The sequence below is a fragment of the Impatiens glandulifera genome, chromosome 5, assembly GCF_907164915.1.
Source record: "Impatiens glandulifera chromosome 5, dImpGla2.1, whole genome shotgun sequence".
Taxonomy (NCBI): domain Eukaryota; kingdom Viridiplantae; phylum Streptophyta; class Magnoliopsida; order Ericales; family Balsaminaceae; genus Impatiens; species Impatiens glandulifera.
In genome coordinates, this window is record NC_061866.1 from 47581545 (window position 1) to 47595242 (window position 13698).

The following is a 13698-nucleotide window of genomic DNA, read 5'->3' on the forward strand; positions in this document are numbered from 1 at the left end:
CCACATTTGACAGCACAGAAGAAGCGAAAATGTATGCTGATGAGCAACAACATTGTAGAGAATGTTTTAACCTAAAAAAATGTGTAATAGGTTTCATGAAACAACCTCAAAGAAGAACCAAGGAATCTAAAGATGTTTGAAGAATAAAAATCATCAGTTTTCAAATGAAAATATGAAAAAAATGAATCCAAATAGTTTTCAGAATGAAATCAAATGGACTTTCCAAGATGAGTAATAACAAATGTTTGACCTAACAAGTTCAAAGATTCTTATAATATCATCCTCAAAAAGATTGTCTTTTAGGTTCTACAATGATAATCAGAAAAGAACAGGAATCTTTTCCATAACCCTAAACCTGAATCTCAATCAAGAACATAGCAAGCAAACAAACAACTATCAAGAACTCAAAAAGCACTTTGAAAACATTCCAACAGAACATATAAAGTATATATATGAAATGACTTACTTAGTCAAAACAAAGAAACGATAACATTACTGAAAAGAAATGAACCAGAAGATCTCAAAAGCGAAGCTTGGTGAAGAACCACCTATTCTTCCCAGTCTTGAAACGTTCCTCAAGCCGAGCCTTGATCTCTTTAGCAGCGGTTACCTTCTTGTCCCTGGACTGAAGAGCCTCGACAGAAACAACATCTTTGAGATCGACATCTAGAGTGTATCGAGTAGGCATGATGTGATTGTAATTGACGAGCTTGAGGAAAGCCTTAACCCTAGATTTCTTGGCCGTTTTCTTAGCTGAGTCTTTACGGATTACCTTCTTAGGGTATTTGGAGATACCGGCTACGAGGCAATGTCCGTAAGGGCGGTCTCTGGTACCATCGTCGAAGGGACGGACAATGACGGCCTTCCGTCCGGCAAATCGACCTTGAAGAAGCACTACGGCTTTGTTGGGTTTCAAAAACTTCACCATTTTTGCCGATTGCTCTCTTCTTTCTCTCTGCAAATTGGGCACGGCGCAATAAAACTGCAATCTTTAGGGTTTCTTGAACTTGTACTCAAAATGGGCACAGCGATAAAATGACCCGTTACGGGCTTGTTTGGAAACGGGTAAATCCGGACCAAATCTGTGTTGGGTCGGGCTTAGATTCTTGTTTTATATATATATTTTTTATTTTATCCCAAAATTCATGTTATTTAAGTTTTTAATTTTCTTTTTGAGAAAGGTCAATTTTTTTTAGGGTTTTAATTAGGGAAATTTGATGAAATGGCCCTCATAAGAGGTCTAATTCCAAAAAAGGCCCACGGTTGATAAAGTTGGCAAAAAGGGTCTTTTTGCCCTGTGAAAAGTCTGTAATACCCCTTGCGCGCCTGTTTTATCGCTCAATTACGAGAAATGTATTTCTCGCATTTGGTGCTCAATTACGAGAAATGTATTTCTCGCATTTGGTATTTCTCGCATTTGGTGCTCAATCACGAGAAATGTATTTCTCGCATTTAGTTTTTCTCGTCTTTGGTATTTCTCGCCTTTGGTATTTCTCGCATTTGGTATATCTGAGTATATATATTGAGATTCGGACATTTCTCGCTAGGGTTTCGAATCGATCTACAATAAACTACGAAATAACAATCTCCAATAGAAGACGCGATTGCGATGCATTGATCTCTGGATATCAGATTAACACACATACATGACGACGACTCAAGACAAGAACGCCTTATCATCGGAGGCTCCACTTGCCCCCGTCACCGTCGAACGCAATGTTCGCTCCGACCTCGACACCACAATTCCAAAGGTTTGTATGTATTCTCTAGCTAGATCTTGTTCTTTCAAATTATTAGATCTTTGAGATTGGGTCTTTCATCAAATATGCAGACTTGGCTAGATAGGTCAACTGGGTTTGAAGGAAATGGTTGGTATTATATGAAATTAGAAATTCGAATACCTAAAGATTCTTTATCATCCAAATATATTGTGATTTTTGTGCTATTACTAAGTATTAAAAATCTCAAATATATTAAAATTGTAACATAAAATTATAATTGTAATTAATTTTTTATTTATAAATTTTATTCGTATGTATATTATTTTTATATTTTAAAAATAAATTTTAATTAAAAATGATAATATTTAATTATAATTGTATGATGCAATAAAAATAATTTATTTTAAAATATTTAAACAATTTATATGTTTAGGTTACATTTTAACAACAATTAATCAAAAGTTGTCTCTTCTTTCTTTATTTATTTTCACTTATTTATTTATTTTTTCTAATAAAAATTGTTCTTCTTTATTTATTTTCGTGTTTATCAGAATCTAAAAAGTTTAAGATTGAGAGACTTAACGAGACTATTTTGAGTTTATTGGAATCTAACATTCATCAATTCAATTCCAATTTTGAGTTTATCGGATTCTAAATCCGAAGGGTTAGAACATAATAGTAGATATCGAATCAGCTTCCAAATGAACTAAACAAATGCATTACAAAACAGAGTATATGGATGGATGGGTTCCTTATAGATAAGTTGTCTAGAGAAAAGATCAAACAGGACTGAAATATATCTGTTGAGAAGTGACATTTTGTTTTGTTACAAATTGGTCTTTAGATTAAAAGAAGGAAAAACACACACACAAAAAAAAGGCTACAAAATATAGATTGTCCAAAAACCACAAAATGCTCCATTTCAATCCAACAATTCCTACCAAAATCTTAAATATTAAGAAGAATCACCTCCTACTTCGACGATCATGATCATCCTCCCTTTCTCGACTTCTCTTCCTGTAATCCCTATCACCCTTTGACCTATCTTCGTTCCTTCTGTCACGTCCATCATTGAATTTCTCACGATCGCGATTATTATCAACATCTCGGCTTCTCCTCCCATTATCACCTTCTTCTTTTCTGCTCCTGCGGCCATCCTCATCATCATTGAATTTCTCACGATCGCGATAATTATCAACTTCTCGGCTTCTCCTCCCATTATCACCTTCTTCTTTTCTGCTTCTGCGGCCATCCTCCTCATCCCTACCTGTCCTCCTATGTCTTTCATCATTTTTCCTGTCTCGATTCTCGTCATCTCTACTCCTCTTTACATACTCTCTACTACCGTTTCTGTTATTATCTCTATCTGAACTCCTATAATCACGTCGTTTATCCATATCTTTCTCTCTTTCTTGTACATCCAATTCTCGTCCACGGTTCCTATCACGGTCTCTATATTCTCTACTAGCTCTGTCACGTCTATTATCATCTTCGCCTTCTTTTTTTCTGAAATCCTCTGAAATTTGTTTTTCTCCCGTTTGTTTCTTTTCAATTTCATGGTGTGTTTTGACAGGACCCTCGTCGAATACCATTTCGTACCTGAGAATACATTTTGTTACACAAGGAAATGAGAAGACAAGACGAACAGTAGATATAAATCACTGACCTTGAGTTATTATCTCCACCACCACCACCACGCTGGGTATTATCGTCTTTTATTGTGTACTTTGGAGGTTGCTGTTGAGTTGATGAGTCTCCTCCACAATCCTTAGCTATATGGTCAAGTGCGCCACATTTGAAACATCCTTTACCTAGAATAAGATTTTGCAAAAACAAATTCAAATTAGTTTTTTTTTTTTAAACTAGAGCATAAGTGCAGAAGGCAACTCTAGGGTTTAGATAAAAAGGAATAATGACGTAGCAGAAAATAAAATCAGGTTGAAGAGCTTTTACTTTTCAAATGCATATAAGCCTCTCTCCAAATCAGACTTTTTTCCTTTTGCTTGGAATATTTACAAGTGTGAGATGCAGCACAAGGAAATGGAAAATCCATATAATTAAACCGTGAAACATAGTAATATACTAGAAAATGTTTTAACTTAATATTCCAAGGAGATCCACTACTGGATACATGAATCTGTTTTTGTATCAGAATTCGGATCCAGATACAAAAACAAATATAAAAAATTTAATTGGTCTTTGACTAAGTTTGGAAATCTCACCGAGTTTAGTTTACCAACGTTTATATTAAAAAAGTGTCTTCATATGGGGCCAACTAATGGATTCTCCAGATACAAAAACACATTTGATTTGTCCCCAACTAAGTTTGGTTTTCAAATATTTATATATTTAATCTCAGAATCCATCGACAGAAGATAAACAAAGCCCTAGAAAAGTAGCTTATGGCAGTCTAAAAGTGGTGTCAACACACAAAAAAGAGCTGTTCTTAAAAGCATAAATAGCAAATACGAGTTTGACCCCCAAGAAGTATCTTCATCGGCCTATTAAACAACTTCAAAAAAGGTTTATGAATTTGTTAACTTAAGAAAGGACATTTACCTTTACCCTTTTGGAGATCCCTGCGCCTGTAGTCGGACCACAATTTTGAAACACTTTGACTGAAATCTACATGTATCCTTCTGTCATCAATTAAAGCATTGTCCATCTGCCATACAAAATTGTAAGGTGAAGATAAATACCCTCTACTATCCATAATGAAGGCAAAAGAGATAGTCAACATATTTTGTTGACATTTATACTTTTTAGCTAAAATCATGATAGACTGCCCCCTTTATTAGAAATGGAATCTTATTTACTAATCCCTTTTGTACACTTTTTTCCAAAGGATCTCTCCCTCCCAGAGATTCCATATTCAAACTGAGCTCTTTATGTAGAAACCACAGAGGAGGTCTGAAAACCCCTCTGTTTTTTATTTTTGGGGTCAAAATAGGCAATAAACAAACAGGGCTTCCGGTCATTACTTTTTTTTATTTGGTCAATACTTTTTTTGGACCATAATCTATGCAAAATAGACCAAATAAAGTTCTTTTACCTAAAAATGTCCTAAATAAAATCTTGTACATACAAAAGTATTCCTTATCACTGGAAAAAAGTTAATTGTGGTCAAAGCCTTGTACATGAGAGAAGGTGTTGATTGTTTTTTTTAGACTAGACTTTTATTCCTGGAAGAGGCTAGAACAACATCACATAGCCATCGTTCTCAAAAAAAAAAACATCCCATAGCCATCGTTCTAAAAAAAAACATTCCATAGCCATCGTTCTACATAAAACACATCCGATAGCCATCGTTCTACAAAATACACATCCCATAGCCATGGTCCCCACTTCAGTCAAGGTGCTTTAAGTGAAAATCAAACTTAACTTCTGAAGTTCACGACTCTTACCAATTGAGCTACCTTGGGTGGAGAAGGTGTTGACTAGGTTGGTGAATCATATAGGTCAATTTGTAATGCTTGTACACTTTTTAAACACAATATAAGGTGTGGACTAGGTATAGTTATTTTCCAAAATGAGTTGTTATAATTCTTAACACTGGATAATTGAAATACTTTCAAAGTATAAGACCTATTTTTGGAAATCTTTTTGGGTAAAAGGATATTGTTTGGGACATTTTGAGAAGTTTAGGTTCTAAGTGGGGTATTCAACTTTTATTTCATGGGTTTTCACTAAAATCACAATGCAACAATAATATGAACCAAAAGAAGAGAATTTCTAAATTTATCTCGGAAACTCTCATGCCCCACTTATTGAGGTTTAACTTAAACTGTCTACCTACATGGGTTTCCATAAGCAAAAGGATGAAAACTTAATCTGCTTCGAGAAGTAGAATACTTAGTTAGCACCTAAATGGGAGCACCATCTATAGTTACAAGAAAAAATCATAATTAACATTATGAGTAATATGGCCTATCTTCAAAGTTTGCTGACAGTGATCCACAGAAGCCATTGCCTCAAAGAAGGTTCACATTTTACTGATAGCCATAAACAAAGAGTCAATGTGCTACATTTACTCACTTAACAATCGGGTTATGCAAGCATGCAAAATAAAGAAACAAACTTTTCACTTATTGCATACCTTAAAATATGCTTGCTCACAGGCATCTTTATCTTCAAACTCTGGAAGCACGAGAAATTAAAAGCAAGAAAACAATTTAGGTTGTAAAATAGAAGAGATCAGAAACTAAAGTATGACATAGAAGTAAATAATGTAGATAACAGCAGAGAATTTGCAAAGACGCTTAATTTTATTATGAAAACAACCATAAGGTGGACAGTCAGTTACATTCACATAATGATAAATTAGTTATGTGCTTGTGCCAAAAAACAACAAATTGTAATGTTTTCTTGGCCACAGGACTACCAACAAATATATAACACCCTGTCACCCTCAAGAATAAGAATGTTAAATGATACGTCATTCAATGGTATATTATATATAATAGAAACATGTAAAGCCCTAAAGAAAGATTATTGATAGGAGACTTGACCACAATGAAAGCTCAATTTCTAACAAAGGATTCCTAAAGCAAATGGAACTATCATAAGTTCATAACATAATCAAATCCCATATTATAGGATATCATTTTATCTAATACTTGGATTTGCAATGTCAACATTAACATCTATCACAACAACCACTGAAAGGCTGCCACATGGCTAGCCATCCACACGTCATTGATTCAACCTATATATAAGAATGAGAAAATTCAAGCTCAAAATAAATTCAACAGACGGAAAGAAAATCACTAAGAGTTGTAGACTATATAACCAATCAACCCCGGTCCAGCACTAAATATATGAGCACTAAGTTGTAGATTATATGGTAAGAATACACTAAAGAAAGAGAGCATTTAGAAGTGTATACAAAAATATATGAGCAGGGTATGATATAAAACTGAAAGAGAATAATAAGTGAACATGTCCAGCAGCAGCAAACATGGCCACAGGACGATGCAGTCCTATGTCATAACCTAGAGCTATGATACTGATTAGAAACGTGAAGAAATATTTTGATTTTTTTTATAAGAAGAGCTTCATTAAACTACAAAGATCACATCAACTGCACATGTAAAAAATAATTTTAATGATAAGTAACTTTACAATGAAAACTTGAAAACCTATATTTATAAGCTTTTTAAGATAAGCATAAGAAATCTGCAATCACAACCAATCTCATACATTGAAGACTATTATTTTATCTAGCAGACAAAAAAGAAGATAAATTGTGATGAAGGAGAATCCAATTGAGATAGAGAAGAAGACCTTGCAATTGCATAACACAAGATTATAGAAAATATGTTAGAGAGAAGTCATGAGATATGCTTTAGGATTTCAGAAGGCAATACGAAAACACGCAAAGAAAAAGGATGCTTACCAATGAACGAGTAACATAAACTGTCTCCAGTCTTAAAATCCCGTATAACTTCAGCACTGTCATTATGTACCATGATATAAGCAAAGTTTGAGCCCAAGTGAAAATGAAGAAAAGAAGAAACGTGTTTTACTCACGATATAACCGTTCCAAATCGAGAAAATATTGTATGCAAATCCTCATCCTGCATTGAGGACGATAAAGGAGAAGAACTAAGATAATATTCACATAAAAGCAGAAGCATCCAGCAAACAGTAGAATCCTTAGCAAAGCATTTAGACAACATAACCTATGGAAACCAAAATAAATGGAGCAAGAACTTACTTCTGTAACAGGATTTAGTTTACAAACAAACAACACGTTATCAGGAGGTTTTACTTCAGCTTCTGGAATATCTCCAATCTGTGATGTGAATGTAAAAAACATTTGGTACCTTTAGCCGACATGGATAAGAAAAAGTGAAGAGGTAAATTATGTTTTTCTGTAATACTCACAGTCTCAAGTACTACTGCACTGGAATGTGCCTCTTTTACACGAATTATCTCCTCAAGCTCTGCTGTACTTAATTGCTCATCCATGGGCACCCAGTCATCTTCAAGCCGCACAACATCATCAACCTAATGCAATGTAACCATGACATAATCTCCAGATAAGTGGATAAATGCAAGTAAGAATTTTGTATATAACACCTAGCCAGTACTATAACATTTGATTTAATAGTTAGCTAGTCAATAATTACTTCTCTAATAAATAGTTGATGACAACGTCTTAGTTTATATATCACAAATTAAGAAAGGTATTTATGTGATGATTCGACAGACATCAAATACATTAGAACTCAAGCTACAGTTTTCTCAGCTGACACTAAAATACTATGACATCTTTGATTTTATTTGAATGGTAAGAAGGTACTAAACTTACCTCATCTTTGGGTTTTCCCTCAGGTGAAGCATCCGGAATAAATTCAGTAAGATGAGGAGGGTCATCAAATGGATCATCCAAGATGTAAGTGTGCTTGATTCTGTAAATGCAACAAATCAAGTAGTCAGCCATACATGAATACAATATATCCTTATCGAGAACATACTTTAAGAGAGATGAACCAAACAGAAAAGAGTATATCAAGACCTAATATTTTTATAAGGCCTGGATTTCTCATCAACATAAGCCTCGTTTAGCCTCTCTAGGGTCTCAATCCCCTCTGCCACCTCCCCAAAGACCTGCAATGGCAAGGATTTTGTACAAGAAACTTAACTCAAACTATAGTTTTCAACGACCTTTAAGTGCACTTAACTGCATAATGATAACAAAATAATCTAGCATAGGCAATTAAAAGGCTATGATATACATCATTATATTTTGTTGGTGAAACCATGGTTCAAGTGCAAATACCAAGTGTGCAAAACATATATGCTATTAAGAAGATTGAAAAAGACAGGCAAACTCACCGTGTGCTTCCCATCTAGATAGTCAAGGTCGTCACGCAGAGTGATATAGAACTGAAAGCAAAGATTTGATGAGCTTAGTGTAAATATACATCCAATGTGTAAATCTTTGTAAGAATAAACTCCAAGAAAACCGTACAGTATATCATATTTGGTTGTTGTTTTGAGGATGTTGATTTTGATGTTATGTTTTAGGTTGTTTTGTGTGGTTTCGATTATGGTTTTGTTCATTCTTTTTTGTCCTTGTGTTTAAAGGACGCTTTGATCAAGACAAACAAACATATAATTCTGTTTCTTCAAAACAACAACAAAAACCTTGCGTCTTATTAATTCATGAAGCAAGAAACAAGGGAAAATAAGCTAAGCTAATTGAATCCAAAACAGAACAGCAGTTAACCTGAGAAGCATTAAGATCCTCTCCTGCACTAGCCATAGCAACCGTCCCCATTTTTTTATGCTTTATATCCAGTCGAATTTCATCCCCAAAAAAACGAGCCTGATCTCCAAATAAGAATCTGAAGATAGAAGATGTTGAATATAAATGAGAAACCACAGTGATGATTTCTCAACTCTGAATAATGAAGTAAGATTGGTATATGGGAATATTGTCATGGATCTTAGGAACATTAAATCAAAGTAATTCTAGATGCTATTATACCACTTGATACAGAAACTAGCTCTTACTTGTAAATGGAATCACCTCCAGACCCCGTTCCTGTAGGATCCCCAGTTTGTGCAGTAAAATCCTTTTGTACCGTATGGAACAGACACCCATTGTAGTATTTAATCCTGCATCAAGTACATATGTGATTTTTGTCATCCCTATACTATTTAATCCAGCTCAAACCCAGTCTTTAATTAGGGTATGTCATGAAAATAAAGGCGAAATCAAAATGCTAAAAGTATGGAATTATTAATTGCATTCTTACTTGCAAAGCTTCAAGAAATTTTTGCAGGTTAAGGGACAGAGATCCGTGAAAAGGTCAATGACTATATCTCCTAAGCTCGTCACAAGCAAGATGGACATTTTCGCCTATTTACGGACCTCAACAGCTTCTTCACAACGGCGATTGCAGCTACGCTCACAATCAGACCTTCTCGGGTAGTAGGTCCGGCGACTAGAGTGACTCGGTCTTCGTCTTCACGAACAAGGTCGGCTGTGCGTTTCGTTTAGGTATGCATGAGAGAAGCCGGTGATTCTGGCAAGTGAAGTGTTTTCTGGGGCAAATTTGGACAGTTCATCAAACCTAGGGGTGAAAGGTTAAAAACCGATAACCTTAGAACCGGATTAAATCCCCTAGACTGAAATAACAGCATAATCGGATCGGACCGGAAAAAAACCGGAAAAGTCATTGAACCGCTCGACCAAAGTTTGCCCTTCCAAAATCAATTTATGAGGACTATAAATCAATTAAAAACTATTATTTATTTTATTTGTTTTTTTTCATTGGTTTATTTTTGAGAGTCGTCTCATTGTTGTTCGAACTCTTCTTTCGCTTATAGGGACAAGAAAGTTATAATATTTTTATATTTTTTTAATCATTACACCTTTGTGAAGGGTATAGAGGTGATTCGATTAAAAATGACTCTACCTCTTATTTTCGAGATCATTAAGACAATAGTCTATTTAAGAGAACAAAAATCACGTAATATAAGTTGAAATGTGATATTACTCTTATTAAGAGATTCTGTACCATCTTTCTAAAATAAAAATAATTTAGTTAATTAAATGGTAAGATAATATGTATTATGCCTAGTATGTTTGAGTTTTTTGATTTAGGATAAGAAGGAGGTAACATTATCCCCACATTCATTAGTCATTGAATGTTTAAATTTTATATCATTATGAAATTTTTATTATTTTGTTACTTTAACACTTGGCCTTGTTGTATAGTGAGTTATTTAATCTAATCAACCTTTGATTTATTTATAAAGTTATGAATAATTGTGATTTTGAGGAAGTTTTTTTTTTTTTGTTAAAAATATTTAAAAGATGTTAATATATATGATAAAATTATATATGTTTTTAAATAAAGAGTATTTTTTTTTTATCATAGTTCAACTTTAAGTTATGAAATTTTTTAATTTCTTTTTTTTTATTTGTTTCAATCCTTCTAGGGTAAAAGAGCAGTTACCAATGAGACATCCTAAATAGTATTTTCTAATATAATTTGTGCAAAGTTTTAAGATTTTCGTTATCAATAAACAAACAAAAGACAATGAATTTATCTCAATTTTGTGCATTTTTTCGATTTTTATTTCTCGTCATCTTTGTTATTTCAAAGTTTAGGTATATTTTACTATGTTGGATTAATTTAATCATACCATATTAGCTGTAAGACTTTGAGATTGATTTATTGTGCATCTTAAACCAATAGTTCATATTATGTGGCTGTATGAGAAATCAGTACATTAATTCTTAAATTACTTTAATACATTAATACATTGAAATATTTTGAAAACAAATGTGGCTGTAGTTTAGTGGTAAGAATTCCACGTTGTGGCCGTGGAGACCTGGGCTCGAATCCCAGCAGCCACAATTATTTTTTTATAATTTTCTTTAATATCAAACTGTAACATTAGTAAAATAATAGTTTTAAGACTTATAAAATTAAATTTGACAAAATAAAAAGTTGTAGAAGTGAATAGTGATGAATGATGCTTGTTCAGAAGCTTGTTTTTTCTGAGGACAGATGAAACTGTAGAAGACAGACCTATTTGATTATGATTTCACCTTTGGTCAAACAAAAAATTACAGCATTAAATACAATGTTTGCTACATTTTAAAATTGGAGCAACCATTTTCATTTATTTCTATCATTTTTTTGGGTTAAGTTTTTTATCTGTTTAGGAAGAAGCTAATCCACTTTCTTTACTAGTTTGGGACTTGGTCTTAAAGACATGAAAAGCCCAACAGTTTTTGAATTTCCTTTACATTAATTGGAATAAGTTGTAAAAGAGATATTGGTATATGTAAGTTAAAAGAGTTTAATGAAAGATATATCAAAATCTTATGTTTAATTTGCATTAATAAATGATTTAATTTGTTTCTAAACTTTCTAAATTAAAAATAAATAACATAAATTAATTTATGAATTCGTTAGATATTTCAATTTTACACCATTATAAAATTCTTAGGATGGATAGTGGTGGATAATTATGGGATGATAATTATAATCTGTTTTGCGGTTTTTGATCCGAATTGCTTCGTTGCGACGGTTTTTTCTGGTATGACCGATAGTTTACCGGGAATGAGGCGATGATGACTTTTGTGTCCTCGTTCCGAACACTGATAAAACACAATTAAATATATAATATCACCAGTATATATATATATATATATATTATTTATATTCTATAAAAAAATATAATTTTTTAATATATATAATATTAAAAAATTCGTTTATATAATTTATCACACAAATTTTTTATTTTTTTTAAAAGAATATGATATAATGGTATCCCGTTGAGATCCTCGAAACCGAACGAAACAGAGATGGTAGTAAGAAAATCTTCGAAATAGAATGAACGAGGATAATAAAAAGATTTTCCGTCCTTATTCGTCTCGTTATCAACCATATTATATCCAAATCATACATAAAAATAGATCACTTATATAAAAAATTTGTATTAACGTTTCTTCATCATCTTTTTATTTTAAATTATATTAAAGGCTAGGTTAAGAGAAAAAAATGTTAAAATATCGGGTATCTGGATTGTTTGGTATGAGAATTAAATATAAAATATTCATTAGGAAATTATTAATTGGGAATAAGGAATAACTATATTAAAATCGGGTATGAATTGAGTGCAATACTATCCGGAGGATAGTGTATTATTGTTATCCCTGTTTATGAGTGAAATTATCTACAAAAATCTATATATTTGTAAATGCATTACTTTCAATGGAAATTTCCTTCATATTTTCACTCAATCCATCTGAATTTGTTTTCTTCTTTCTTTTCAGAATTATTGAGGACAAAATTAATTCACTAAAGGTGTTAAGCATACCTCGATCCCTCAAAGCTTCTACTAAACATACCAACATAATAAATGTCACTTTGATTTTTTTTTTTTTAATATCAATATTATTCAACTAATTATCACATACACAAGTGAAGCTTAAAAATTATAGTCCCCAAAATTCTCTAACATTCTTTCTATTTTGTCATTCTCTTTTAGTAAATTAGCCTTGGGCTTTAGGTTAATTTTTTTTTATATAAAATCAATTTTCAAATAATCACTTATTATCACTCATATTACTAATTTCATTAACCAAAATATTAAAATATCATTTATTTTAAATTATTAATTTTTATTTTATTTATATATATATTAATATATTTTAAGTCTTTTTACTAAAAATAATCATCATCTATCAAAATCATTCACCATCGTTATTTTTTCTCTCTTTAGGTTATTCAAATAACCCGAATCGAAACATTGCCTTAGTTAGGGTTTTAAATCTCCATGTTACATTTTTTCAGATGATTTAACAATCATCCATTTCTTTTTCTTTTTTCTAGGAATCCTTGGAAATTTTGAAATGGAGGTTTTGACTTCCACCTTTGATCTTTTAGCATATGATCAAATATACTACACTACTTAAGAAATGTGCAAAGAGATGCATTATTTCAACAACATTCCTCTCCAAATTGAGTTTATCCGGGTTTTATGTATGAGTGTAAACTGGGATGGCCTAAAGTTTAGATTGGCCTAGGCAAAAAAAAAAGAAATTTGTTCTTATTTTTTTTTTTAAATTGCTATATTTTATATTATATTAAAAATATATAATAGTTAGAGTGAGTTAATATAGTTTATTAAATGTGTTTTCTATGATAGCAAATTTCAAATTTGTAAAAAAAAAATTATTAGAGTATCCGGGATGAGCGGACTTCACCCAATTGTCGGCCCTGAGGGTAAGTAAAATCAACCGAACAATTTAATCTGAATAGAATCTGTCTAAACTAAATTGAAAACCAACCGAATTGACTAAACTTAATGGTCGGCTGTTTTTGAAACCGCTAAACCGAACCCAATTGGTCAGTTAGCAACCGACTGATCATGATAAAAATTTAAAAAATACATAATTTAATTAGAATCTGTCGTTTATATTTATTTTTTTACAACAAAGTTTAGG

The 13698-nt window shown here is 32.3% G+C and overlaps 2 protein-coding genes and 1 non-coding gene across 3 annotated transcripts; 1 reads left to right on the forward strand and 2 right to left on the reverse strand.

The window, feature by feature from the left end:
* Positions 1-380: 380 nt before the first annotated feature.
* LOC124938619 (60S ribosomal protein L27-3-like) lies at positions 381-993 on the reverse strand. The gene has a single exon (XM_047479090.1). The coding sequence runs from the start codon at positions 926-928 to the stop codon at positions 521-523; it is 408 nt and encodes a 135-aa protein (XP_047335046.1). The 5' UTR covers positions 929-993; the 3' UTR covers positions 381-520.
* A 1475-nt stretch (positions 994-2468) lies between these two features.
* Positions 2469-9788, reverse strand: LOC124940080 (peptidyl-prolyl cis-trans isomerase CYP59). Its single transcript, XM_047480562.1, has 15 exons — positions 9488-9788; positions 9243-9347; positions 8956-9073; positions 8562-8612; positions 8242-8333; positions 8035-8134; positions 7608-7730; positions 7438-7515; positions 7251-7297; positions 7117-7172; positions 5818-5858; positions 4281-4386; positions 3388-3532; positions 2895-3320; positions 2469-2798 (listed from the first exon to the last, which is right to left on the reverse strand). Exons 1-15 carry the CDS (start codon positions 9583-9585, stop codon positions 2687-2689), a joined length of 1698 nt encoding a protein of 565 aa, XP_047336518.1. The 5' UTR covers positions 9586-9788; the 3' UTR covers positions 2469-2686.
* A 1237-nt stretch (positions 9789-11025) lies between these two features.
* On the forward strand, positions 11026-11097 carry TRNAH-GUG. The gene has a single exon. It is a non-coding gene; the product is annotated as a tRNA-His (tRNA).
* Positions 11098-13698: the final 2601 nt, after the last annotated feature.

Bases quoted from the DNA above. Each gene is read 5' to 3' on its own strand.
- LOC124940080 (XM_047480562.1), bottom strand. From the start codon at position 9,585: ATGTCCATCTTGCTTGTGACGAGCTTAGGAGATATAGTCATTGACCTT. The intron at 9,074-9,242 runs GTAAGAGCTAGT...TTCTATCTTCAG, and splicing joins GGAGGTGATTCCATTTACAA to ATTCTTATTTGGAGATCAGG. The intron at 7,516-7,607 runs GTGAGTATTACA...TTCACATCACAG, and splicing joins GTGCAGTAGTACTTGAGACT to ATTGGAGATATTCCAGAAGC.
- LOC124938619 (XM_047479090.1), bottom strand. From the start codon at position 928: ATGGTGAAGTTTTTGAAACCCAACAAAGCCGTAGTGCTTCTTCAAGGT.